At 43.9% G+C, this 24735-nt stretch overlaps 1 protein-coding gene across 5 annotated transcripts in view; it reads left to right on the top strand.

Moving 5' to 3' along the window:
- Positions 1 to 13748, top strand: part of ZNF366 (zinc finger protein 366) — a 69387-nt gene extending 55639 nt beyond the window's left edge. For 4 of the 5 annotated variants that reach the window (XM_035014615.1, XM_035014616.1, XM_035014613.1 and 1 more), the window contains 2 exons: positions 6401 to 6575; positions 9641 to 10188. In XM_035014615.1, the coding sequence (XP_034870506.1) occupies positions 6401 to 6575; positions 9641 to 10188 (723 nt within the window). Of the gene's footprint in view, positions 1 to 6400; positions 6576 to 9640 lie in introns of all 5 variants that reach the window. The other variant, XM_035014612.1, reaches the window with a different exon arrangement.
- Positions 13749 to 24735: the final 10987 nt, after the last annotated feature.

The following is a 24735-nucleotide window of genomic DNA, read 5'->3' as shown; positions in this document are numbered from 1 at the left end:
CTTGGGGGTGCATTAGGCTCTGTATGTGTGCTCACACCACCTGATTGCAGGATGAAATGCCAGCTCTGAGATGATGCACAGTTTATATTCTTCAGTAGCAGATGGGCCTGTTGCAGGAATTGGACGAATCATCTGCAAAGGCCACCTTTCCCTGGTGGAGGGGTTTTCCCAGGAGACCACACTATGGGTCAGAAGGCTGCCTAGGAGAGTGTATCTATCATTAGAAAAAAACAAGTGGCTGTTGAAAGGTACTTTGGTCAAGCAGGTGGCCCTTCTCCATTCTTAGACATTTCTGAAACAAGGACAGGGGTCAGTCACCTCACTGAAGAGCCATCTACCTCCAGGGAGGTGCCAGAAGCATCTCCTTGTCCCCATCTCCCTGCTAAGTGCTCCCCTGTTTGGTGTCCTCTTTGTGTCATCACCCTTCTTCATTTCAAAGGAATTTCAGGGCATGTCTGAGTTTACAGAGTATGTGACAGGGCTCTATGTGTTTGTAAACTAGCCCCAGATCCCACTGTAGGATATTGTGTCCTGTGGACTTCACTCTCCGTCAGTGTCGTTGTGGATTCTTGGAAATCTGGCCCTGAGTGGAGGTTGATGGGACTTTGGGAGTTGGGTATGGAATGGAGGGCCATTTGCTGATCGCTACAAAATTCACAGTCAGTCAGAGATGAGTTGCTGGCTGACTGCATAGCGATGTTGGAGAAGAGGCCCAGAAAACTCAACCCAAGCTTTATTGTGGGTAACAGGGAGGAGATGTTCCCTTTACATGACTGACATGGCTGGAAAAGGAGGCAGACCTTGCTCCAATCATGTTCCAAGAGTTAGCTCTGTCTCTTTGACCCAAAACCTTGTAAAAAGGGGAGATTGTTTAAGTAACAGATTCTACTTTCTTGGGTTTCTCACCACTAAAAATCCTTCCTAACCTAAAGCACTCCCCCCTCCTCCCCAGCCCCGTTGCAACATGGACTGGCTCTCTCTGGCCCCATGCTCAGTGGAAACAGCTGTCCACAGCAAGCAGAAACATTCGCTCACTGTGAGATTAAGCATTAACAATAGGACGGAAAATTAGAGGAGAGGAAAGGTTTCCATTCTATATTTCTTTTTTTTTTCTCTTAAAAAAAAAATTACTGCCCTTCTGGGCTCTTTTGCTATTGGCTCCACTTCTGGACTCCCTGCTTCTTGGAGCCAGCTGGAGGATCTCCAAAGACCTGCGCCTGTAGACTTAAGCCATGTTTCAGAAATACGCTTCCCAGATTCTGCGTAAGCACGCAGGGGTTGATTTGGATGCTATCCTTGTAGCAGCCACACTCCATAATAGCAAAGAACCAGCTGCCGTCTTTGGGAAACCTGTCCAGGAAAAGCAGCCATCCAGAATTTCCGGGACAAATTCTCCTTTGAGATGGGTGAAGCCGGGAGCTGCCTAAGTTATGAATCACCAGGTCATCTGCAGCCTCGTCTGAGGCAGAGGCCCGAAGGCGGAGGGCAGAGCTGATAGAAGAGGATGAGGTCTCCTTGGAAAGGGTCCCACCACCTTTGCCACAATGGCTTTGCTTGGCACTCCAGCTCTTGGATGCCCCATGGGGAACAAACCGGCTGGGGCCTGTGAGGGGCCCAGAACTTTGGGTCAGGGCTCTCAGGCTGGCATGGAGGGGGTTAAGGCAGTGACCAGATAGCAGCCTTTTGGCAGCAAAGCCCTCCTCAGCAGAAGGAAGGATATAGCTGTATGAACTGCCTGCTTAACAATGCCTCACATGTCCCCAGGGGCCCGCCTGCAAATAGATTTCATCTTGCTTTCTCTTGTACTTTTCAAAGCTTCCTGTTTTCTCACGGTCCTTTTGGACAGTTTACAGTCTCTCTCTCTCCCTCCCTCCCTCTCTCTCCCTTTGAGGAAAGGAACACCCTTCTTATTAAAAGAGAGAGAGAGAGAGAAGAATGTAAGGGAAGGGCAGTTTAGCAGAGGCCATTCTCCTCGGCTGCAGGCTTCAGCTCTTTGACCTTTTCTCCTAGAATAGGAAAACACAGGTTTCCTGGTGCATCTCAGTCCTCAGGCTCAGATGAGGCTGGTTGGCACGAAGCGGCATGCCTCTTCTTGGCTCTGTGGGCCTCTGGCCAGGGCTGCCTGCTGCCATCACCCAGTCTCTGCACGAAGCCGGCTTCTCGGTGTGGCTGGCTGGCTGCATTGTCACTGCAGCTCACGTGAAGTGGCCTGAGGTGCCTCCAGGCCCTGGACAGCGAGGGACGGGGCAGGAGGAGGCCAGAATTCAGAGGAGTGAACAGGGCTTCGGCCAGCTATTTAAAGGGCTGAGGATTGCGGAGCCGCATAAAGGGCTTTCCCAAAGGCTGCAATTCAGGATGACTCTTCTCTTTCCAACCACGTTTCTCAGTGCTGGGTCAGGCACAACTCCTTCCATTTCTGTACGTCTCAAGTGACCTGGCAAGTATTTGCTCAAAGGATTCCTTACTTCGTCCTCCCTCTAATATTTCCTCCAAATAATTTGGTTTAAAAAGCACTCTTACCTGTAAAGATCTTTCTATTTCCAGAATGTAAAGGAGTCTACTATGTACATGATAATGATAATAATAAGAGCTAATATTTATTGAGCTCTTACTATTTGGCAAGACCTTTGCATGAATGATCTCATTTGATCCTTACAACAACTTTCATAAGAAACTATTATTATCATTGACATTTTACAGAAGAGAAAATGGAGCAAGTTCTCTATCCTTTTGGGCTCTCACCATCACCTCTCTGCTCTGCTATCTCCAAACCTAATGATTCGTACAACCCACTTTTAAAGGACAGTTCAAAACATTTGTTCCAATTTTCTATTAAATGTTGAGGTCCCCTTCCATTTAAAAAGTAGGCATAAAAGTGTGTCTTTGACGGAGAAGCTGAGATTTAATGTCAGAGGCACACGAATACCCCTCATTAGAGCAACTGAGAATTCAGGAGGGGCAGACTGGTTGAGATGACCACCTGCACCATGACATCTGAGACGTCACCATTCCAGTAGCTTCCTGTATCGACAGCCACCTTAATTTAATCCCCACAGACCTTGGCAGGAGATGATTCAGCAAGTCTTGACTTGGGTAAGCTCTTAGCCTCAAACCTCATGATTACAGGGGCCTTGACATAGACTGACTGCTTTCCCCAGGAAAAGAAACTAGCATTTTGGTGATCCCTCCCAACTCTTCTTCTTCCTTCCAGTCTACTTCCCTTTCTCTACTATAATGATTCTTCTTGGAGCTCACATCTCAAACCCCACCCAAGGGTGCCATCTTTAATTCGCCCAGTTCTCTTTCTCTGGCCTCTCTTCAGTAACAGTGACTGAGAGGTCTCTCTCTGAATTTCACAGACATAAAATATCTTCTACTATGTGGATAGCCCTGTGCTTCATATTGAGGTTGGCCACAAAGAAAAGGAAGGTAGCCCTTGCATTTCAGAAGATAACCTAGGGTTCCTTTTAGTGCCCCAAACATCTTTCAGAGTTGACACACCTTCATTCAACCCTGCAAAAGCTTTCCATCGGTTGGTCCAGTAGGCTACCATAAACCATGAAGGATAACTCTGATATATAAAAAATAAATTTTACCATCAGCACAAAAATAAGTGTCCTCTACCAGTCACCTTCTGATAATATAGCTGACCAGTCATGCCCTACAGTGGACCTTCCCTAAAGCCATATGCTTTGACTTCAGGGAACAATATCATTTTAATGTCCTGATATACTCATGTACCACTAAAAATGTTTCATGATTTTCAGGAGTGAATGAATTGAGTTAGAAAAACATTATATTAGAAAAATACACACTGGGCTATGTTAAAGGATCATAAAATGTGGCTTGTCTAAAGCTAAAAAAGAATCTGGAAATTACTTATCAGTAGCCATTCTGATGTGTGCACACATCTCTGTGTGTTGGGGTGGGAGTGGGATGGGGAAGGGGAAAGGGAAGTGGGACCTTGGGGCGGGTGAACTGCACGATCCCTCTGACCTCTAAGTCACAGCAGCTGTGGCAACAGCGAATAGTTGGTCATTATCACAGCTGTGATCACTGTGTTGCCTATCATTTAAGGTTGAATAGAGTGCCTGAAACTACTTAATGAAGAGAATTCATTCTGTATCAAAACAAAAACAAATGGCACCCTATACATTCTTCAAGGTTTGGCTAAAATTCCATCTCCTTTATAAAAACCGTTTCAGACAAGTCCAGATTCTAATACCTTAGCAAGTAGAGGTAATACCTAAAAGTAGAATGTCTCCTTTTTAGGAGCCAAGTGCAGAAGGCACCCATCTCTTCAATTCTGTCTGGTTTAAACTACCATGAGACCCATCCAAGCTTGAACTAGTGCAGTAGTCTGATCTTGCAGCCTCCAGCTCCACGTGTCTTGTGCTTAACCACCCAGGGCTTCTGCTGTTTTCAGATCTTTTGCTGCAACCTCACTCCAAATAATCAGGAACCATCCCACAAACCAAATGAGATATACTTTTTCTAAAATGAATCATGAGTGGAAATACCTAATGTAGAATCTCTAGATTCAAAGCTTTCTTTCCCCCTTAGTCAGGATGGAGAACTGGATAAACCAAGCTAAGCTAATAAGTAATACTCTACCAGAACTTCCACACATGTGCAAAGCTGAGTCACAGATTGATTCATCTTATTAAATTGTCTCTATTGAGAATAAAAGAAAGCAAGTATCCATCCCACACGTAGGGCTTCTCCCCAGGACGTTAAAATTAGACCAACACTCTCAGTCTTTTCCCTCTTGGGTCACCTTTTCCACATGAATGTGGTGTGCAGATGCTCTGAATACTGAGTGTGGGACACCAGTATGCCAAATTCATTCTTGCCAGTAAGGAAGTAAAAAGGGAAAAAGTACTTAAAACCCCCAAATATGAATCATTTAAAAATACAGAACCAATTATTCATTATCCATGCGTGGATTATCTGTGACAAAGTTGTCATCCCAGCTGGCTGCCTCTTACCACCCAGCATTCTTTTCGGCTGGCCTCCCAAGGTCATTGTTTGTTAGGTCTACGCATTCTTCCAGGGCCAGTTAAGTCTCATCTCCAAGGCCACCTAACAGAAACAGTGCCTTCTTTAATAAACATTCAATCCAGGATCCCCAACACTATCCCTGAAAATCTCTCTCTGTGAGAAAGGAAAACTGGTGTCAGCCTCAGGGGACACTTACCTTGAGTCCTCTCTCCAAGCCATCTCTCCCCCCATCTCGCTGCCCTCACGACATGGGCCTCTGAGTTTGGGGAGGGAAGGAAGATGTTCCTTCTTAACACTCTGGCCTTAGCACAGACAGAAAACCCTTCTTTCTATTCTTCCCAGCACAGCTGAGGGAGGGCTGGATCCTCTAAACCCTGCTCTGCTAGGGCTTGGGGACAAGAAAAGGAAGGAGAAGACCCAGAGCAGCAGATTCTGTTTTCCACCTTCTGCAACTGCATAAATTGCCTTCGAAAAGGCAGTTCAGTTCTTTCAAAAGAAGTTGGAGAACCACTGTTCTGATCCATCATGCATCTGCACTTTGTTGGAAGAAGAAATGACAAAACAACAAAAAGAAAGAAATGAATAAAACATGTTTACTTTTTGTATAGCTGAGATAATATTTTTCAGTACTTCAAATCTCTGCCCCATAGAGAAGACATATTCCTTCCTTTAGCTCTCTGTTCTTTCTAATTTTGACATCCATCCCCAAAATAATCAAATTAAAAAATTAGAAACACATTGCACGATACAGTCTAACAGAAGAGTTATGTTGAGGGGACACAGGATGGTGTGGTGGTTTACCATGTGGCCTCTGGTGTCTAGTGGCCTTAGTTCATTATCCCAGCTCCAGTACCCATTAGCTGTGTACCTTGGCTGAGTGCCTTAATCCCTCATTTTGTCCCTCTGTAAAATGGGGGTGATAACAGCACCCATCTCATGGGATTGACATGAGAATTAGATGTGATACTCCATGGCAGACTTAGGACAGTATCTTCCATGTTATAATGCTCCATAAATATTAAACAAGTAATCATACACTTACGATTAAAGTGAAGCACACTTTGAGCCGTTGTTTTTCACATCAGCCTTTCTCCTTTTCTACAACCTGCATTCAAATGAAGCTGAAATAGGTCTGCAAGTTTTGCCTTGTGTTTAAAAATCACTGTGTAATAGGAATACAATCTCATGAGTCCATTCCTACTGGCTCCACTCTGAGCCGGGCACAATCCAGGCCCTCCCTGACGTCACTGGGGACATTTCACTTGGAGGCCGCTTAAAATGCCAAGATCCAAACAAAGGAGTAGCACATCCATCCTCACGTGGGCCTGGGTGTGGGTTCATCTGGGGAGGGCCCACCACCATGAGTAACCTGTCTTATCCTCATCATTGTTTCTGACAGCTGTGTGGGAAGGAATTCAACCGGATGCACAACCTAATGGGTCACATGCACCTGCACTCTGACAGCAAACCCTTCAAGTGTCTCTACTGTCCGAGCAAATTCACCCTAAAGGGGAACCTGACACGTCACATGAAAGTCAAGCACGGGGTCATGGAGCGGGGCCTCCATTCTCAAGGTAATCACTCTTCCAGGAAGCACCCAAGCCTGCTGAGGCCAGTGGATAACAAAAGGGAGCTGAACTTGTTTTTAGGGGGCTTTACTTTGGGGGGCTATTCCTGTAGTTGAAAAGGGATCAGAATTTTCAAGACCACAGCAGAGGAAAAAGAAGAGTCTTACAATGTTACTATAACAAATAGAATGCTAATATCTGAAGGTAGTGCATAAAAGTGAATCATAGAGGAGAAATTGGAATATCCGAACGACACCCATCAGTACTGTTACTAGTTTCTGCTCCAGACACCACATCAGGTGTCCTGTCTCCTTTAATCTTTAAACAACTCAAGGCGGGAGGAACTTCTATTACCTCCATTTTACAGATGGGGTAACTGAGGCTTCAAGATACTGATTTTCCCAAAGCTGCTCAACTCAAAAGTGGCAGAGTCAAGATTTGAACACAGACCTTCCTGACCCTAAAGCCTTTAGTGGATCTTTTTCATCGCACTGCTGTTAAAGGACATGTGATTTTTCTTTCCTTTATAAAAAACAGGTCTGTAAGCTCTGCATTAGCAGAAGTGTACCTGTAGCAGGCTAGGTCTCCTCGTGTTCACAACCAGATGCACCCAAGGACAGTTTTCCTGCTTGGTGGGGCTAATTGGCCCATATGCAGAGCACGGGCTGCTGCCTCCCCTCACTGAGTCCTCACTGAGCCAGTAAAAAGTTCTTGACTCTTCCATTTTCTCAGTCCCAGGGCCCTTAGCTGTGAAGAGTTTAGGTTCCCGATCCACTAAATTCAGCAGGTTGCTCTTTAGTCACTTAAACAAGCGGTCCTTCAACAAGCAGGCAAGAAATGCACCTCTATCCCAAACAGCACGCTACGTGCTGCCAGAGAGACCAGGAAAGTGAGACCATCTTTGCTCCCTGGAAAGTCCGTGTTGGGGGAGAGCAGGCACACACTGAGGTAACTTAACAAAACGCTGTGAACAGCTGTTTTCTGATACTGGTGTGATTAAAGCGCAGTGCCATGCACTTTAGAAATACTATTGTTTGTGCCCACAATTTCACAAAGTAGCCTATGTTATTCCCATTTTATGTAAGAGGAGACCAAGACCAAGAGGCGTTATAAACTGTTCGATGTCATACACCAAATCTGAAGGCAGAACTGGGACTCCAACTCCAGAATTTCTGAATGAAGCTGGCGCCCACTACACTAGGTGAACACATGGGGTGATCTGTTCTTGTTGGCCGCTTCTCCTACCCTTCTCAGAGAGCTGGTCAAATAGGCACACGTGTTCATAAATACAACACACACGTATACCCACAGCATGAAACAGAATGATTATAGTTTTCCTATTTTTCACGGCACCCACTGAGCTTACACTGCTCCTGAGTGACAGGGAGCTGTGGTCATCACAAAACAAAGCCTAGAGTTTATGCAAAAGCTCTGAAAAAATTCTGGTTAAAAAATAAAAGCCGTTTTCTTTCCCCAAGATTGGTTTTCTCCTGAATTATTCTTTGCATCTCTAGTTGCCTGAGCCAATTTCAAACATAGGCCTGGATTTTTCCAGAATAGGTGAAGTTTGTTCAATCACTGCGCCTGGGGACAGAAGGCAATGAGGAGACAGTCCTCCACTTGAAAGCCTACCCTGGTCATCGTGTCTTACCCCACATGGGGGCTCAAATCCTAAAAGGCACCTAACAACTCTGTCATTCTTCTGGAAAAATAAAGAGCATCACTATATATCAGAGAGATGCTTTGAAAGTTAACAGACTTTCAACAATTTTAATGTTTTCATCTACAGAAGGTGTTAGCACTTTTTCACTCTAGTGTTTGAAATGGCTCAAAAATCATGACTCAGATTAAAAAGATCCTCCCCATGCCCCTTACATGATTAAAGCTATAGACAGCTTCATTGCCTGACAATATCGTAAGGCAGGCTGACTTGGACCTTTGCCCTTATGTGCTCCCACCCTGGAAGCCTGATTGTTCCCACCTCCTCCTCAGGGCCTGATTGCTGGCTCACCAGGACCAGAGACCTTCAAGATCAAATCGGGCAGAATGTTACCATGTGTTTGTTGGCTCCTGAAAAGTCCCTCCCTGCAGGGCCCTCAAACTGAAACTAAAAGTGAGCCCCTTGCGCATGGCTGTGCCCAACAGCAGAGATACTTGTGGTTGGACACAGGGGCTTTGGATCTCTTTGTGCCCTCTCTATCTGTGCTTAGGGGCCTAGTTATGGCGTGGCCTTCTTGGCCCAAAATGGTAAATATAATTTTTTCAAGATGAAAATACCTTTGTTATGGTTTTGTTTTTTCTTATGGTAAAATATATGCTCACTGAAAATAATAAGAAATATATTAGAAATGAAAAGAAAAATGTTAGAATCACCTAATGTTTGAGATTTTGATGTAAATTCTTCCAGATATTTTTTGATAAAGATAGATAAAATTGGGACTGCACTATAAATATATATATGATAAATATGTTTTTTACTTAAAATATATAGAACACCTTTTTATGACTATTAGTAGGTCTCTACATCTTCTACATGTGGTTCATTGTATTATTTATCTAAGTAAACCTCTATCATTTCAGTTTCACTGTAAAAAAAAATGTGATGAGCATCCTTATACATTTTGTGCACCTGTATGACTATTTTCATAGTTTAAATTCTCAATTGTATAATTGCTCAGTCAGAGCTATGCTTATTTTAAGCTTTTGGTACATGTTGCCAGATATACCTTAAAGGAGTTCTACTGATGTAAACTACATCTGTGACAAGGCCCATCTCTCCATACCCTTACTGGGAATTTATTTTTATTTTTTATTTTAATTTAATTTTTTTTTTTTTAAGTAGGCTTCACACCCAGCGTGGAGCCTAACACAGGGCTTGAACTCACGACTGTGAGATCAAGACCTGAGCTGAGATCAAGAGTCAGACACTTAACCAACTGAGCCTCCCAGGCGCGCCTAGGAATTTGTTTTTAAAATGTAAAATGAAACTATACTAAATGGCCCTGGGTACCACGCAATGACCCATTTTCACAGCTATTCCTGGGGCCTGAATATTGCTTTTGCTCTCACAGGTTTTGGAAGGGGGAGAATTGCCCTGGCCCCGACGGCAGGAGTGCTCAGGAGTCTGGAACAAGAGGAGCCCTTTGACCTTTCCCAGAAGCGTGGGGCAAAGGGGCCAGTGTTCCAGTCAGATGGGGAGAGCGCCCGGGGCAGCCCCTGCCATGAGGAAGAGGAGGAGGACACCAGCTATGAGGTGGAGCAAGACAGCCCGGGCCTGGCCCCACAGAGCAGGCAGCCCTGCACACCCCACGATCTACCCACCCAGCCCGAGCCAGCTCCCAGGGCACTCGAGGACCCCTGTGAGGAGGAAGAGGAGGACGACGACGAGGACAAGCCCAAAGGAGAGCACCAGGAGAGGAGCAAGGACAGCCTTGGGGCAGAGGGCAGCCCGGAGAGAGAATTCGCCCTCAGAGAAGAGTGTCTCCACCTCAGGGCTCTGCAGAGTGCCCGGAGGGGCCCCTCCTTTTCTGATTACTTGTACTTCAAGCACAGAGATGAGAGTTTAAAAGAATTACTGGAGAGGAAAATGGAAAAACAAGCAGTGCTTTTAGGTATCTAAGTGGACAGTTTTCAAATTGCATTTGGAAAATGAGAACTAGGCAGTTCAAATATAGCTTTCTGCATGAGTTGTCATTTGCTGGAGACTGGCAAATGGTGCAAATCTTTATAAATGGCTCAGACTACATGAGCAGGGATTTGTCCTCAGTAATGTAAATGCTTCTCAGGTCTTTCCTTGGCCCCTTGATTTCTAACACACATGCAGGGTCCTCTTCAGTGCTATTTTATGCATCTCCACTATAATAGACTGTACATATTCTAGAGACCTAATTGTAAGCTGATGCTGAGGTGCTTTTAGAAATTCTATTTTCCTTTGACTAATATGCAATACATGGGAAATTTTTTTTAGTTGCAAAAATATGGTGCTTGACACGTTACCTTATCAATGATGATTTAGTTGAATGTGTGCAAGTTACCATATTTTTCCAGATAGATGAAAACATTCCTAGTTGTATATATGAAAATCACCTTTATTAAATAAGCCAACATACCAGAAATGACAAGAAGAGTGAGGTATAGAAGAGGATATTCTCAAGTGGTTGCTGCAGATATAAGAGAGAAGTTTAAGAAAATATGAATAATTTCAACTAATGAAAAACCAGCAGTTCTGAGCTTCCTGCCTGGGTCTGCCTTGTTCTGCTCCAGCTGCCTTCATCAGATGTGGCATTTGGAGCGTATTGTCAGATGGCCCCAAAGTGGTCAGCGTCTGCAGGCTCACCCCTTGTGTCCTGAGCAGAGCTCCTTCCTGGAGACCTTGTTCTGAGGCCCCGTGCCCCATAAAGTAGCTGCAGGAAGAGCTGTCGCCTTGAGCAGTGGCTTTCTCCTCAGCGCTGGAGCTGGGGGCGTGGTCGGGAAGTCTTGCAATCTGAGTGCTGCTTCTTTAGAATATTAGAATCACCATCAGCTAATTACTGCTAAGGGAGATTCTGGATTGTGTTCTCAATGCTGCCTGCGCAGTAGAATCATCTAGGGGAACTTTAAAAAAAAATACCAATGCTGAGGCCTCAAGCTCTGAGATTCTGATTTAATTTGGTCTAGAGTGGAGCCCCAACTTTGGTGTTTTTTAAAAGGTTCCCCCTGATGATTCTTCTGTGCAGGAGGATCGAGAAAGACTGACTGGGCTAATAGGGTGGCTCTCTTGGACTCCAGGAGTATGTGTTTCTGGCTTCAGACTCATTAAAATGTGGAGCAGGAGACCTTGAAATCATACTGCTGACCTAGGGCTTCTTACCTGTTCCATAAGACCCTCACAAGGACACAAACACACGCATGCATGTGCATGTGTGCACACACACACACACTCACACACTCACACACACTGTATAAACACACACTCTTTGTATTAGAAGATGATGCCTGTGATGTTTATGGTCACCTAATATGTTTAAAAATATATAGCCAGCCTACAGTGACTCATTATTTCTTCCTAGATGCTTGAATCATGACTCTAGTGAGTGGCCATGACTGTCATGGGTGGGCTGAACCCAGCCAGTAGGCTTTCCTTAGGCACCAGTGCCAAGTAAAGCAGTGCTCACGGGATGTTGCAGATCTGTGACTGACCATAAGCAGTAACCCTCTGGTACTGTGTCTGTGTTTATGTAAAAACTGCCTCTTGGTTGGTAGTTTCAACTCTTTATTTGTAGAGTGAGGTACTGTTTATTGTGTTGCTTTCTCTCCTCCTAAAGTTCCAGTACATTTATTGAGAAGACCTGGCCCGTGTCTGACTGCTGGATGTCAGCTTTTTCTCTTGGCCAAGGTGCTTCCCCCGACACTCACTGACTTCTAATCATCCCCCCATGGGCTTTGTCAATCCCTGACGCATTTCTCCCGCCCCCCTCGCCTAAAGCTCTTTCCTTCAGCCTCACCACCACTGCAAATGCCAAAGCTGTTTGGGTTTCCTACCGCCACCTGTGTGCTGAGGTCAGGCTCCTGCAAAGGGGATGCTGAAGGAAATAGTTTGGGTTTCTGTGGGTACAAGCCCAACTCTGTGCCAGGAAAGTGTCCCAAGTCCTTGGAGGGGTGACTTGCCTTCCAGTCATTATTGATATAGTTCATTAGTGCCTCTGATCAAATCATGCAGGAGGCTGGCTGCATGGTCTGTGAGGCCTCCAGCTGTCAGGGTCCCATTACAAGTTCATTCTTTCAGTAGCCTATAGTAGTTGAAGACATACTTCCAGTGTGTTCTGGGCATGCCTCGCCAGAACCAGGAAATCTAGAATAGCAAGCTCTAGTCTTTTCCAACCAAATGAATCGCATGGGAATGTTTGAGGATCAAGTTCATGTTGAGATGGAGAGAGTATGGTCTAGAATGATGGTTTCCAAATTGTGGATCAAGGAGCCAGAGGTCCCTCTTAGGTCCCTCCAAAGCTGCTAGAGGAGAAGGAGAAACTCTCAGCCCTCACACCCTCTTCACTCAAAGTGGCTCACATTTCATCTGTTTTTCATGTTAGCCTTTCAAGTAAAATTTCATTTTGAGGGGAAAAAATGCCTAAGAAAAGTAATTTAAAAAGTGTTAGGAAGTGTATTATAAAGCCTGTTTTTAGTTCTTGACTCTGGGTATGAGAGACTTAATTAGATCTAGCCTGATGATAAATATAAAATATACACTGACCTTGTGAGAATTAAGGCTAAAATCTTGGTTTTGTATGTTGTTGAGTGACCACCATCCTGACTTGCCTGGACCAACCCTGGTTTATACCTCTGCCCCAAGATCATTGCTAAGAGTATTACCTCAACTCTCAGAAGTATCCCAGTTTGGGTGAGAAATTACATGGATACCTCATGTGTAAGTGCAGAGCTAAGGGAAGGTTGGCCAACCTTGCCTACTGGGCTAATTAATGAGAATGCAAACCTGAAGGACAGCACGGGGGGTCACCCTGAGACAACTGAGGGGCAAAACCGTCCAAGGTTATCAGCACTCTAAGGGCTAGGGCAGCATAACATTCACCCTCTTGTGACACTCTGAAAATAGGTCACTACCGAAAGCTTTCCAGACTTTTGACCGCTGTCACTCTGAAACAGCCAACTGACCAGCCAAGTGGCGTATTTCTCTTTTATCCTTTTTATTCAGGCCTATGACCACCTCCCTCTTTTTGCCTTCTAATTCCTCTCTCATTCTTTCTTTTTTAAAAAATTTGACTCCCCATTGGCCATGAGACTGAGGCTGACCTTTCATAACCCCACAAGGGTAACTGGTATATTTGTATATGAGTAGCGGCATGAGAAAGTCCAATGTGCATACTGTATTTATTAAGCCCTAAAGACATTTAATAAAATATTAACATCGCATTTTGAATCATGATCTTTGTCTGCTTTGCTGGAACAAAATGTAACAGAGCTAACATTTAAAATCCTTCGCATATTTGGACAACATTACACCAAATGTTGATTTTGTACAGAATTCTGGCTTGCTATTTAAATATGAAAACTCCAAGTATGTAGTAACCCAAGTTGTGAATATTGCTTTCTGCTTCAGTGGAAAAGCAGTTTACCTGAAAATAGCATGTAACCTATATTTTGTTAATTTAAGCAAATAAAGACATGTTGAAAAGGCTGAGTTAATTATTTGCAAATACCTGAAATTTTGCTAGGAAACTACCATTGTCAGTGTCTCGCTCCTGCCCTCATCCCTTCTGCCAGAGTAGTTCCCTTTGGGGCTTCAACCCCAGGGAGATAGATGTTGGATTCTCCCTGCCTCAAGGTTTCAGAAAGGATTCATGAAGCTCAGACCATCTGCAGGGGGGTGACACTTTCCTCATCCTCTTTATCTTGCCCATTCAAAAAAACTAGTTCTGGAAGGGTGTCATGAGGAAGTGGGAAGTGAGCGGCAAGATTGCCTTACTCTGCGTCAAGTTCTTTGTAGGATGCAGTTGAACCAAGAGGCCATGTACTATACTGGGCATGAGCATAGGTTCTGGTATCAGGTTCCTGGGTTCAAAGCCCAACTCTCCTACTTGCAATCTTTGAGACCTGTGGCCGGTTTGTGAACCTCTCCATGCCTCCGTTTCCTCACCTGTGATAATGGGATTCGGAACCTTCCTCACCAAGTTGTTTGTAGGTTAAATGAGTTAATATATGCAAGACACTTGAAAAGTGCCTGGCTCATGGTGCATGCTATGTGAGAATTTGCCATTATTGTCACCAACAAAGTGGCCAGAAGACAGAACACTCAGCTCTCCCTTCTCAGCTTACAACGCTGTGTCGGCATGGAAAGTAGCCATTTCTGAGAAGGCTTCCCTTTTAAACATCATACACCACTCTACACCACGCACGGTGCTAGGTGATCACACACTTGATTTTATTCAAACCTCACACAACCCTGAGAGGCAAATTTTATTTCCATTTTACTGATGAAGAAATGGAGGCTTGGCAGAGTGAAATAAGTTGCTCCAAATGACCTAGTTAGCAAGTTCCTCATTTGCCGCCAAAGCATGTACCAGGTTGGGTTCTTTGGGAGTAGATGATGAGACAAATCTGGGTGCAAGATGTTTTCCAGGGATTAGAGCCAGTGAAAAGAAAGGGGAGGAAAGAAGGCCGAGTAAAGAGAGAGGACAAACTGTGTGTGATACAAGCCTGCTAAGCCTCACTCAACATAGCAGGTAGCTCATCGCAAGGATTGCCCATCAGAGTTGTGCCATGTTGAGCAGAGATGCCCAGGCCTTTGCACACACCCCCTTGCTCAGTCACCAGGTATGGGCTGCCCTGGAAAGGGCAGGACCTCAGGACGGTGTGACTCTGTAGCAGGGACAGACCTTGAAGGAACCAGTGGCGAGAGGTTGTCTACTGACTGACGGCTTGATACAAATCCTTCCTTGAAGAGACACTGCTTGACTCATCCCTTGTCTACCACAGTCCACCCCTTGTATGACTCCAGTCCACTTGTTCATGTACGTTCATGGAACATCTCCTCCAGCATACCAGTGGGCCTCTCTTTCTGAAGGAAAACTTAGAAGAGGAAGATGAGTGGGAAAAACTTTAGCCCCCACTGCTGTAATTAGCCTAGGAGACACAGCCAAAACTCATCTTCTCCTTCCTCCACTACCTGTCGGGATCCCTGTCACCATCAGATACCACCTCTGCCAGTCTCAGAACCTGCCAACACCTTGATCTTGAAATTCCCAACCTCCAGAATTGTGAGAAATAAATGTTTATTGCTAAAGCTACCCAGTCTATGGTATTTGTTATAGCAGCCCAAGTGGACTAAGACACATGCCCTTTTCAGAATGAAGTTTCTATACTTGTTCATTTGTAGTCACAAGTAGGGAAGGAAGTACCAAAAGAAACCCAAATGGGTGATCTGGGTTCCACATGTATTCCTCCATGACCCATTTTGTAACCACAGCCTTCTCCCTCCTAATGATTAGGTTGATTACCTCTGCCAAAATGGTGACTCCATTCTTTATCTGCTGGTTTCTGGAGACAAGGAACAAAAAATGCCCAGATAGCAGCTGTAGCTTCTAACTCAATGGTACCCTTGCTGTATCCCCAGGTGAAAGTGTATCCCTTTTTGAGGATGAGAATCTCTAACCCTGCAGAACCCAGAGTGACAGGGATGAGAAGTATAACAGTGTGTTACTGTGAGTATTGACAAGGGCCGGGGGGGAGGGGGCACTCCTGTCTCTACCCTTGGAAGTATAGGTCTGTTCCTATGACAAAGAAAACCCCTGGATCTTCAAGATGAAAAGGACTCAATATAGTCAACTTCTCACTAAGTGACCGGTTGATCTTCCTAAGCAATGGTGCCATATTGGAAGGTCAGCATCAGTCTTTGTTGCTGGTATGTTGGATATTCAGCAGTGATAAGAGTTAGATCATTCTTGGTAAATGTACTTTATGCTGTTGGGCACATGTGTAGCCTCCATATCTATCACTGTGGCTACTTCATATGTTTTTTGTTCTGTTTTGTTTTGTTTAGCACTGGAGTGCCTGTTGATAGGGGGATGAAGTCAACTGGCAAGGTCATTGTCTGCCTGATTTTTTAATTTCTCTTCCATGGTGCATGCAACCTGGTGGATGTTAACATGTGATACCAAGATTTTCATTCTTGTGTTCACTCTCATATGTCCATCCACCCTACAAAGAGAATAATAATGAATACCTACTTTAATTAGAGGGATCAGGAATTGTCTCTCTGAAAAAGTGACATTTAATTTGAGAACTTAAGGATATAAGGAGTCAGTCATATGGGGAAAACCAGGGGAAGAGCATTCCAGACAGAGTAGACAGCATGTGCAAAGGGCTATTGTATAGGAAACATGGCCAGTGAGACACCCAGCAGGGACAGAGTGATGTAAGGAGAGGCTGACATGGAAAGCCACTGGGCAAGAGGGGTGAAATGATGAGATTTACATGTTCTAAAGCTCATTCTGGCTGTAGTGTGGAAGACGGGTTGGAAGGAAGCCAGGATGATGTTGGGAGACCACTAAGAAGCAGTTTTAATAGTCTGTGAGAGTTAACATTGGCCTTGATTAAAGAGGTAGCAAGGAAGAGTTAGGAGTGGACAGTTCAAAAGCTCTTTTGGGGGTCCAGTTGGTTTGTTCTATTGAAGGCTAATTGTCATAATAACAAAAATGTATATTTTTCTAAGTACAAAATAAAATGCCACTTAATACAAAGTCTATCTCCTCACATAATGATAGAAGGGATGAATTAGAGTCTCAGAGCTATCATAAAACCCATGCTCTTTACTCAGTTGGCAAGACAGCATATTTACCAAGTAATGTAGGTAGAATTAAGCCCATCTGGTTTCTTGGGTTTTGTTCTGGGTTACAGTTGCTGATGAAATAAATAGTCAGGACCAAAGAAATCAATGAAGCTTCTCAGACAGAGATCCTGACAAGGAATGGCAGAAGTGAGGACAAATGAGCACACGATTAGAAATCCGAAAACCAAGGAAAGACGCTAGAACTCCCAAGACCACAAGCGAGGCTGTAAAAAGTCCTTTTTGTCTCTGTAGGCCCTGAGGACATCTCTGATGCAGCCAGTAAAATAATGCATGTTAATAACAATGAACTTGCCTGTTTATTCACTAGATGCCCTCCAAATAACATTTTCCTTTTAAGCTCTTCAAAGGGTGACAGTACCGTCATCCGGAAATTTTTATCCAGTGCACACATTGTTCTGCAACAATGCAGAATAAATGGGATATTGTCATATTTTAAGTCCCCAAATTGAATTGGCCCACGGCACCACAGTGAGCACCTGAAGAAGAAATAAAACACAAAAACGTGTGGAAGGAATTGGCTCCTGTCCTTAAGGAACACACAGTTCCTAGAGAGGCCTATGGAGGCTGGCAGGAACATGGCTAATGGTTTTTCAAACCTCCAAAGCCTTCAAACTGAAAACTGTCTTCCCTGTGAAAACCCAGGTGTGAACACGGCCTGAATCCTGAGATGCTGCGGCATTTCATGGTTTTGTACTGCAGAGCCGAGCTGAAAGTAACTTCCAGTAACTTCCACTACAAACTTGCTGTAGCAAGTGGAGGAAGACATGCTCATTTGATAGCTGGGGAGTGACCCTTAGAGGGTCCCGAGGGACCCAGTATCAGTGGCGCTCACTGCTTCCTCTGCCCTGGATGCAACAATATATTAAGAGAGAGAGAAAAAAAAGAGGAGGCTGGTTCTTTTCATGATTTCCCTTTTTAATTTTTGTTGAAAATGAAACTGTGTTCTCTTGATCCTTCAAACAAATGGAGGGGAACTGGAAGCCCAAACGTTTCTCTTCGGCTCCCCAGAGAGGGCGGCTGTGTTTGTAGTGTGATGTGGGAAAAGTGCTCGTGTGTCCGCTGCATTGTCACGTCGTACCAGCGTGATTTGCAGTAGGAAGTGTGCGACAAATACAATCTTTATGTAAGAGAAAGTGATGGAGCCACAGTCTTTGAATCCAAAGATCTCAGTTTGCCCTTCCTCCCTAAGACGTGCTTCTCCTGACCACAGCAGCCCCCCATCCTCATTAGATGATGAAAGAAACACAAGAACACTCTCTGAACTTGACCCAACATTGTCCAGCCAGAAATCTTTGTTATTCACAATGCCCTAGGGCAGGGCAGGGGTGACAGGAGGGAACTTGGAAGGACATGCCAGAGAATACAGAAGCTTTGCGAAGAGGGCTATTAAAGTTTCTGGCATCACACCTGAAGAATCATTTTAAACTGATGTTTGCAATATGCGTTGCGAGTCTTCACTGGGCGGATCTTAATAAACAAACTGTCTTTGGAAGGAAAATGAAGAGATTACGTTAAGAGACATCTAAAAGGATTATAAAGATACTTCTTCCATTTTAGCAATTCATCATTGTAAGCACACTGGCAAATAATTTTGTTTCTTCTTCCAGAAAGTAGTAATAATGAAACTGTTCTCCAACTTCTGTCAGGAGAGGGGAGGGATGAGGTAAAATCTATTCATCATTCTGGACTTGCAGAGATGATAGCTGTGTCATTTGCCATTGTTGAAGGACAGCTTCCCTTCCAACTTGTCACAAGCCTAGCCTTTGCTTAGAGTGGCACGTTCTCCAAATCGGGCTAATATTTAAAATCCTCAGCTGTGGTTTTGAAAGACTGTAGACACAGAGCATTGAGTCAACTGCCTCTTCTCCTGAAAAACCAGCTGAAAAGAAAAGAAAGATGAAATCCCCAGCAATAGCAGTCTTTAAAGGAAGAAAAAGCAAAAACCAAAGCAAGGTTAGGCAGAGCTTTCTAAAGAGATCATTACAATGCCGGCCTCTCAGGGGACATTCAGTAAACATCACTGAGAATAATGATGCATCTCTAGGAAGTAGGCACCACCGACAGGGTCTAATCCCCTCCGAAGTCACTCTAAGCCCCTATCTGAGACACAGATGATTTCGTGGATTTCAAAGGGCTTGTCTTTCCAAAAGCTCCCGTTCCTGGTGGAAGAGGGCTAGTCAAGGCCAACCCCGGCAGCTCCTATTTCCCCTGCCTCTGGACTCTGTAATCCCTGTTCTGAGGGAGGCGGTAGCAGCTGGTGGTGATATTTGTACAACACCGCGAATGTAATTCATATATCCACAGGTTTTATAATATATTCTTTTTTATTGTGATAAAATACACATAATGTAAAAATGACCATTTTAACCATTTTCAAGTGTGCACTGCAGTAGCATTAAGTAGATTTATAATGCCATAGAACTATCACCACTATCCATCTCCAGAACTGTTGCATCATCCCAAACAGCAGCTCTGGACTCACTGAACACTAACTCCCCACTCTCCCTCCCCCTGGCCCCTGGTAACCTGTATTTTCCTTTCTGGCCCTATGAATGTGACTACTCTAGATTCCTCCATCTGTTCAGCTGTTATTGCTGAGATCCATATTGTTTCATAAGCTTGTGTTTTTCTCATGAATATAAACAGAAAATAAAGGATGAGCTGGAGTTTTTTCCTTGTAAATAACGTAAAAGTGGAATTATACAATAGTTGTCCTTTGTGTCTGGCTTAGTTCACTCGACGTTACTGTTGTCAAGGTCCATCCACATTGTAGCATGTGTCAAAATTGCATTCCTTTTTAAGTCTAAATAATATTCCATTGAATGTGTAGACCGCATTTCCATGTATCCATTCACCTGTCCTGGTACAAACAGTTGTGTTATTTCTACCGTTTGGCGATTGTGAACAATGCTGCGAGAACAGTGGTGGAGAAAGATCTGTTTGAGTCCCTATTTTTAATTCTTTGGGGCATATACCTAAAAGTGGAATTACTGGGTCATATGGTGGTAACTCTCTGTGTAACTTTTTGAGGAACCACCAGGCTGTTTTCCGCAGTAGCTGCACCATTTTACATTCCCACCAGCAATGAAAAAGGTTCTAATTTCTCTGCATCCTCTCCAACACTTGGCAATTTTCCATTTTTTGGATAACAGCCATTCTAATGGGTATGAATTGGTATCTCATTGTGATCGTAATTTTTAGATTAACACATGTAAATTCCTTCGTCTGTTCAGCTGTTAATGCTGAGATCCCTATTTAGTTTTATCATCTCCCTGTGTTTTTCTCATGAATATCAACAGAAAATAAAGGATGGACTAGAGGTTTCTCCTTGTAAATAGAAACTGAATAGTCCAGTGATTTATGTAGCTTTTATTCTTATTGTCTTGCCATTGTTTTGTACCTCCTATTCTTCAAAGAGCAAGGACTCTGCTTGAATTTTGAAAAGAAGTCTTTATTCCAGTTGTTTTCCTCCATTTTACCAGTCTATTTTCTTTTTAGGCCTCTGTTCCTATTTTCCCTTGACCCTGAATAGTCAGGTGCAACTAACAGCTAGAGCAAGCTGGCTGTACCCTTGGGTGACCCTTATAACACTTGTACCAAAAAGATTGAGGGCAGTCTTCCCTGGGACTTGTCTGTAAACAGCCGGGAGAAACGCACCTTCCATGGGAGTGGGGGTGGGAGGACGGAGACATGCGTGTACCCAGGGGCAGGAGTAGAACACACATCCACCACGAATCAAGTCCCCAGGAACTGTCTATCTTCTTGTCCAAGGTCGCCAGTTTTAAATTGTACAAGCTTCCCAAAACAACCCCCAAATCAAAAAACCTCTATTCGACATTTGTTTGTTTGAAGAGAATGAACCAATGTGGCTAATCTTGTAGTAATATTTATGTTTAGGGATGAAAGCCTCTATTTAGTCTCGAAGACAATGGAATAGAATTCGTTCACCAAAACCTTGACACTTACTCTTAAGCTAAAAACGTGTCTGCAGTATTTGCCAACCATTATTTTCCCATTTGAACTAAAAAAGGGGGAAGATATCAACAACTCCACTTATCCAATGAATGTTTATTGAGCACCTGCTATGTGACAGGCAGTGTGCTGAGAGGCTCTGGAGATACCAGAATGAGCATTACAGACCCAGTCACTCTCCTAAATAAACTTGTGAGGGGGGTCCCCTGGGTGACTCAGTCAGTTAAGCATCTGCCTTCAGCTCAGGTCATGATCCCAGGGTTCTGGGATTGAGCCCCACATTGGGCTCCTTGATCAGCAGGGAGCCTGCTTCTCCCTTTCCCTCTGCCCCTTCCCCCTGCTTGTGCTCTCAATCTCGTTCTCTCTCTCAAATAAATAAATAAAATCTTTAAAAAAAATAAAATAAACTTGTGAGGCCATTATACATAAAGGCCATTGATATGAGTAACTTAAAACAATATATCAGTTATAGAGAAAATGTACAGATTATGAGCAGAATAATTATGTTCCTGTTGAGAGAATGATTCTAGAATTCTTACCTTAATTAACTATAATATTAACATCTATTACAACTATTGCTTAATAGTGGTATTAATTAGCAGGGGTTACCACCTCCCCTCCCTCCAACTTTTAAATATCTTCCCTGACACTGGAAATTCCTTTTCGGGGCTTTACAAAGTAACAGTGGAGAAGGACTTGAGAGCTAAGTATTCTAAGTGCCATGCAGCATGGTTCCTGCCCTCCAGGAATTTGTTTCTATTTATCTAAGCAATGAAGTATTTAACATTTCTCTTGGCCTCTCATAAGATACATGGTTTAAGAAGGAATTTTAAGAGTCCAATCTTTCTATGGAACTAAAACATTTTCAAAGCCCTCACACCTTTAGGTCTGATCCTCAGGGAGCTCACAAATGTCCACGAGCTTGCAGTGTTACTGTTACTTGCCTGAAGATGCAGGATGATTTATCTGAGACATCCCTCTCCTTAACCTCCAGTCCTCACAGGTTTGTGGGGAATCACACCAGAGTCCCTGTTTCTCAGTAGCAGCCCTGGGATTGTTTCACCCTACCCTACTCAAGCTTACATTCCTGGAAGAACCACATTTGTCTTTAAATTATCCCAGGTCGCCGTGGGCTTGGGATACAGCAGTGCTGAGCAGTTCCAGTGAAAGACCATGGTGTTGGGACAGACTCCACGTGACTCCCGGCTCTGCCACCTCTTAGCTGTGTGGACACAACCTTTCTGAGCCAGTTTCCTATCTGTCAAAGAGAGATGATGCAGGGCGGTGGTGACACGCACAAGCTCGGGGCTGGGGCAGATCTGGGCGCTGGGCCTGGCTCCCTCTTATACTGGCAATGTAAACTAGAGGAAATTAGTCTCCCTCCCTAAGCTTCAGTTTTCTCTGCAAAACTGAGAGCCACAGAGCATCCGCCTCAGAGAATTATGAGATCTAAATGGGATGATGCATATAAATGCCTCAAGTAAAATAAGCCCTCAGTACATGTTAACTCCTTACTGCAGTGACCGCATGGAAATGTGCCTAGAGAAGGGCCTGACACACAAGGCAACTTACAGACCATGTCGGTCTTTCGCCCCCATCCTCCTGGACTGACTTGAATGCAAATGTGGCATCATTAATACCACTTTGGGCGGGATGGCATAAGGTTAGGGAGAATTCTCCCATACCTGTACCCCTTTCCTTGTCTTCTCACTGCACTCCATCCCCCTGGTTTTCCCATACAACACATCACTCTTCCCAGTGACAGACACACATGCCACTCGGCCATGTAATCCAATCAGCTACAGGGGGATGGATTCTTGGCCGGAGCTGACTAGCATTTGCATTCTCTTCACGCAAGCTGCATCAAAGGGCATCTGGAGGCAAAGTACCTCCCCAGCTGTGACAGACAATCAAGCAGAATGACAGAGCCAGGTGCACTTACTGATATTCCCAGCGCTGGCACCAAATTACAGCACATTAATGCCAACTTCTGAGAAAGTCTCAGATTTATGTGGCTTCCAGTACATTTAGTGAGGATAACTTTTAAGTTTTAAAGGAAGAACAATTTAGCAAGCAGACAGCACCGGGTTTTAAGGTTTTTATTACACAAGGCAAACACCTGAAACTTACCCCAGGCCTGTGGTGTGGCACAGACAGCCGTGGTTTTCAAACTACAGGTCGTGACCCATTAATCGTTCATGAAATCGAGTGGGTTAAGACCAGCATTTTTACAAAAAGGAATAGACTAGAATAGAAAATATCTATTCTAGAGTACTATGCATATAAGGCTAGGTGCTTTTGGTGATACTTTCTAAAAAGACATATATAGATAGGTGGATAATTGGATAGATTGCAAGGTAAATGGTTTTGTTACTGTTGGCCATAGTCAAAAGAGTTTGAAAGAGTGTCCTAACATCTTCAGTGACCTCAGGGCAGTTCCTCCCCCTGGTAACTGGAGCTGTATCAGTGAGGAAGAAAAACTAGCTGATTGGATTCAGCTCCTCTGGGTCCCAGCTAATGAAGTAGACTTGATTTTCAGTTTCTAAAGAGTAAAGACCAAGTCTTTAACTTCTTTTGACTCTCTTACAGTGTCCTATCACCATAAGGGTTTGAAAACTTTGTGTTAACCTAAAAGTCTGTACAGGACACAGTGGTGGACTTGCTGAGCTAGTTCTCTGTTAATGTCTTGATAGGATGCACCCATAAGGTTTTCAGGAATTTTCTGAGTTCACATAAAGTGCCTTTTGTGTGATGAGTGCAGTAGGATCTCCAGGCAATTCACAGAAGAGAAAGGTTTCAGCACTTAGGTGAGAACCAGGGGTAGGTAGATGAAGCATAAAGGGCCAGGCAGCTCCTATAGATCAGTGCTGAAACATGAGTGAGAAGCCTGAGTATTATCAGTTCCAACTCCAGGGGTTAGTTCTATGCTTCTACCTGTGAGTGTGTACAAAGAGGATGTATAAATACGTACTTTTAAGCATATTTTGAAATAGCAAGACTCTCTAAATGTCCACCAAGAAGAGATTGTCTCAACAAATTATGATACCTACCTCCACACAGTGGAGTACTATGTAGCTGTGGAAAAGAATAAGGAAGCTATTTATGAATGGATATGGAATGATCTCCAATAGGCAGAAAAAAAATGAAATCACTATAGTTTAAAAAAAGAATACGTATCACTGTAAAGGGTCATGCGAGCTTCAGAAACTCTCATAGCGTCGGCTGAGGTGATCACACCTCAACTGCTCCCTCTGCCCAAACCTGGCTCAGTCCCTTCTGGTCCACAGGTTGTTATACTGGTTATTTACTGTAGTGAATCACCCCACAACTTAGCAGCTTAAAACAATAGTAAGCATCATTATCCTGTAGGTTAAGAATTCAGGAGCGGCTGATCTGGTGGTTCTGGCTGATAGTCTCTCATGGGTTTGTGGTCTACATGTCAATTGTGGTCAACATGTCAGGCAGAGTCTGGGGCAGGGTGCATCTGGTTGAGAAGACTGGCTGTGCTTTCCATGCTGAGGCAGGGAGAACAGTGGTGAGGGTTGGGGGCTGCAACTAAGCCTTATCAGAACAAGGGCATCTCTTCTGTTCCAGAGAACTCCTGAGGAGGAAATTCTATTACCCAGATCAATGTCCCCTCGGGCTGCAGTCTATTTTCCTTAATTATGTCTACCCTGGGCATGGAATATGTGCTCATTATTGACTGAGTATCCCTTTTACACTTAATGATTAATGTTTTTGCTCCCTTTTTCTTGATAGAATTAAATAATCTTATTCCTATTATATCTTTTTCCTTCACCTTCTTTTCATTATTTCCCTATTTGCATGGATGAAAATGAAAATACAGCATGG

The sequence above is a fragment of the Mirounga leonina genome, unplaced genomic scaffold (assembly GCF_011800145.1).
Source record: "Mirounga leonina isolate KUSES-001 unplaced genomic scaffold, KU_Mleo_1.0 Mir_168, whole genome shotgun sequence".
NCBI classification, from domain to species: Eukaryota; Metazoa; Chordata; class Mammalia; order Carnivora; family Phocidae; genus Mirounga; species Mirounga leonina.
This window is presented reverse-complemented; position numbering and strand designations above follow the sequence as displayed.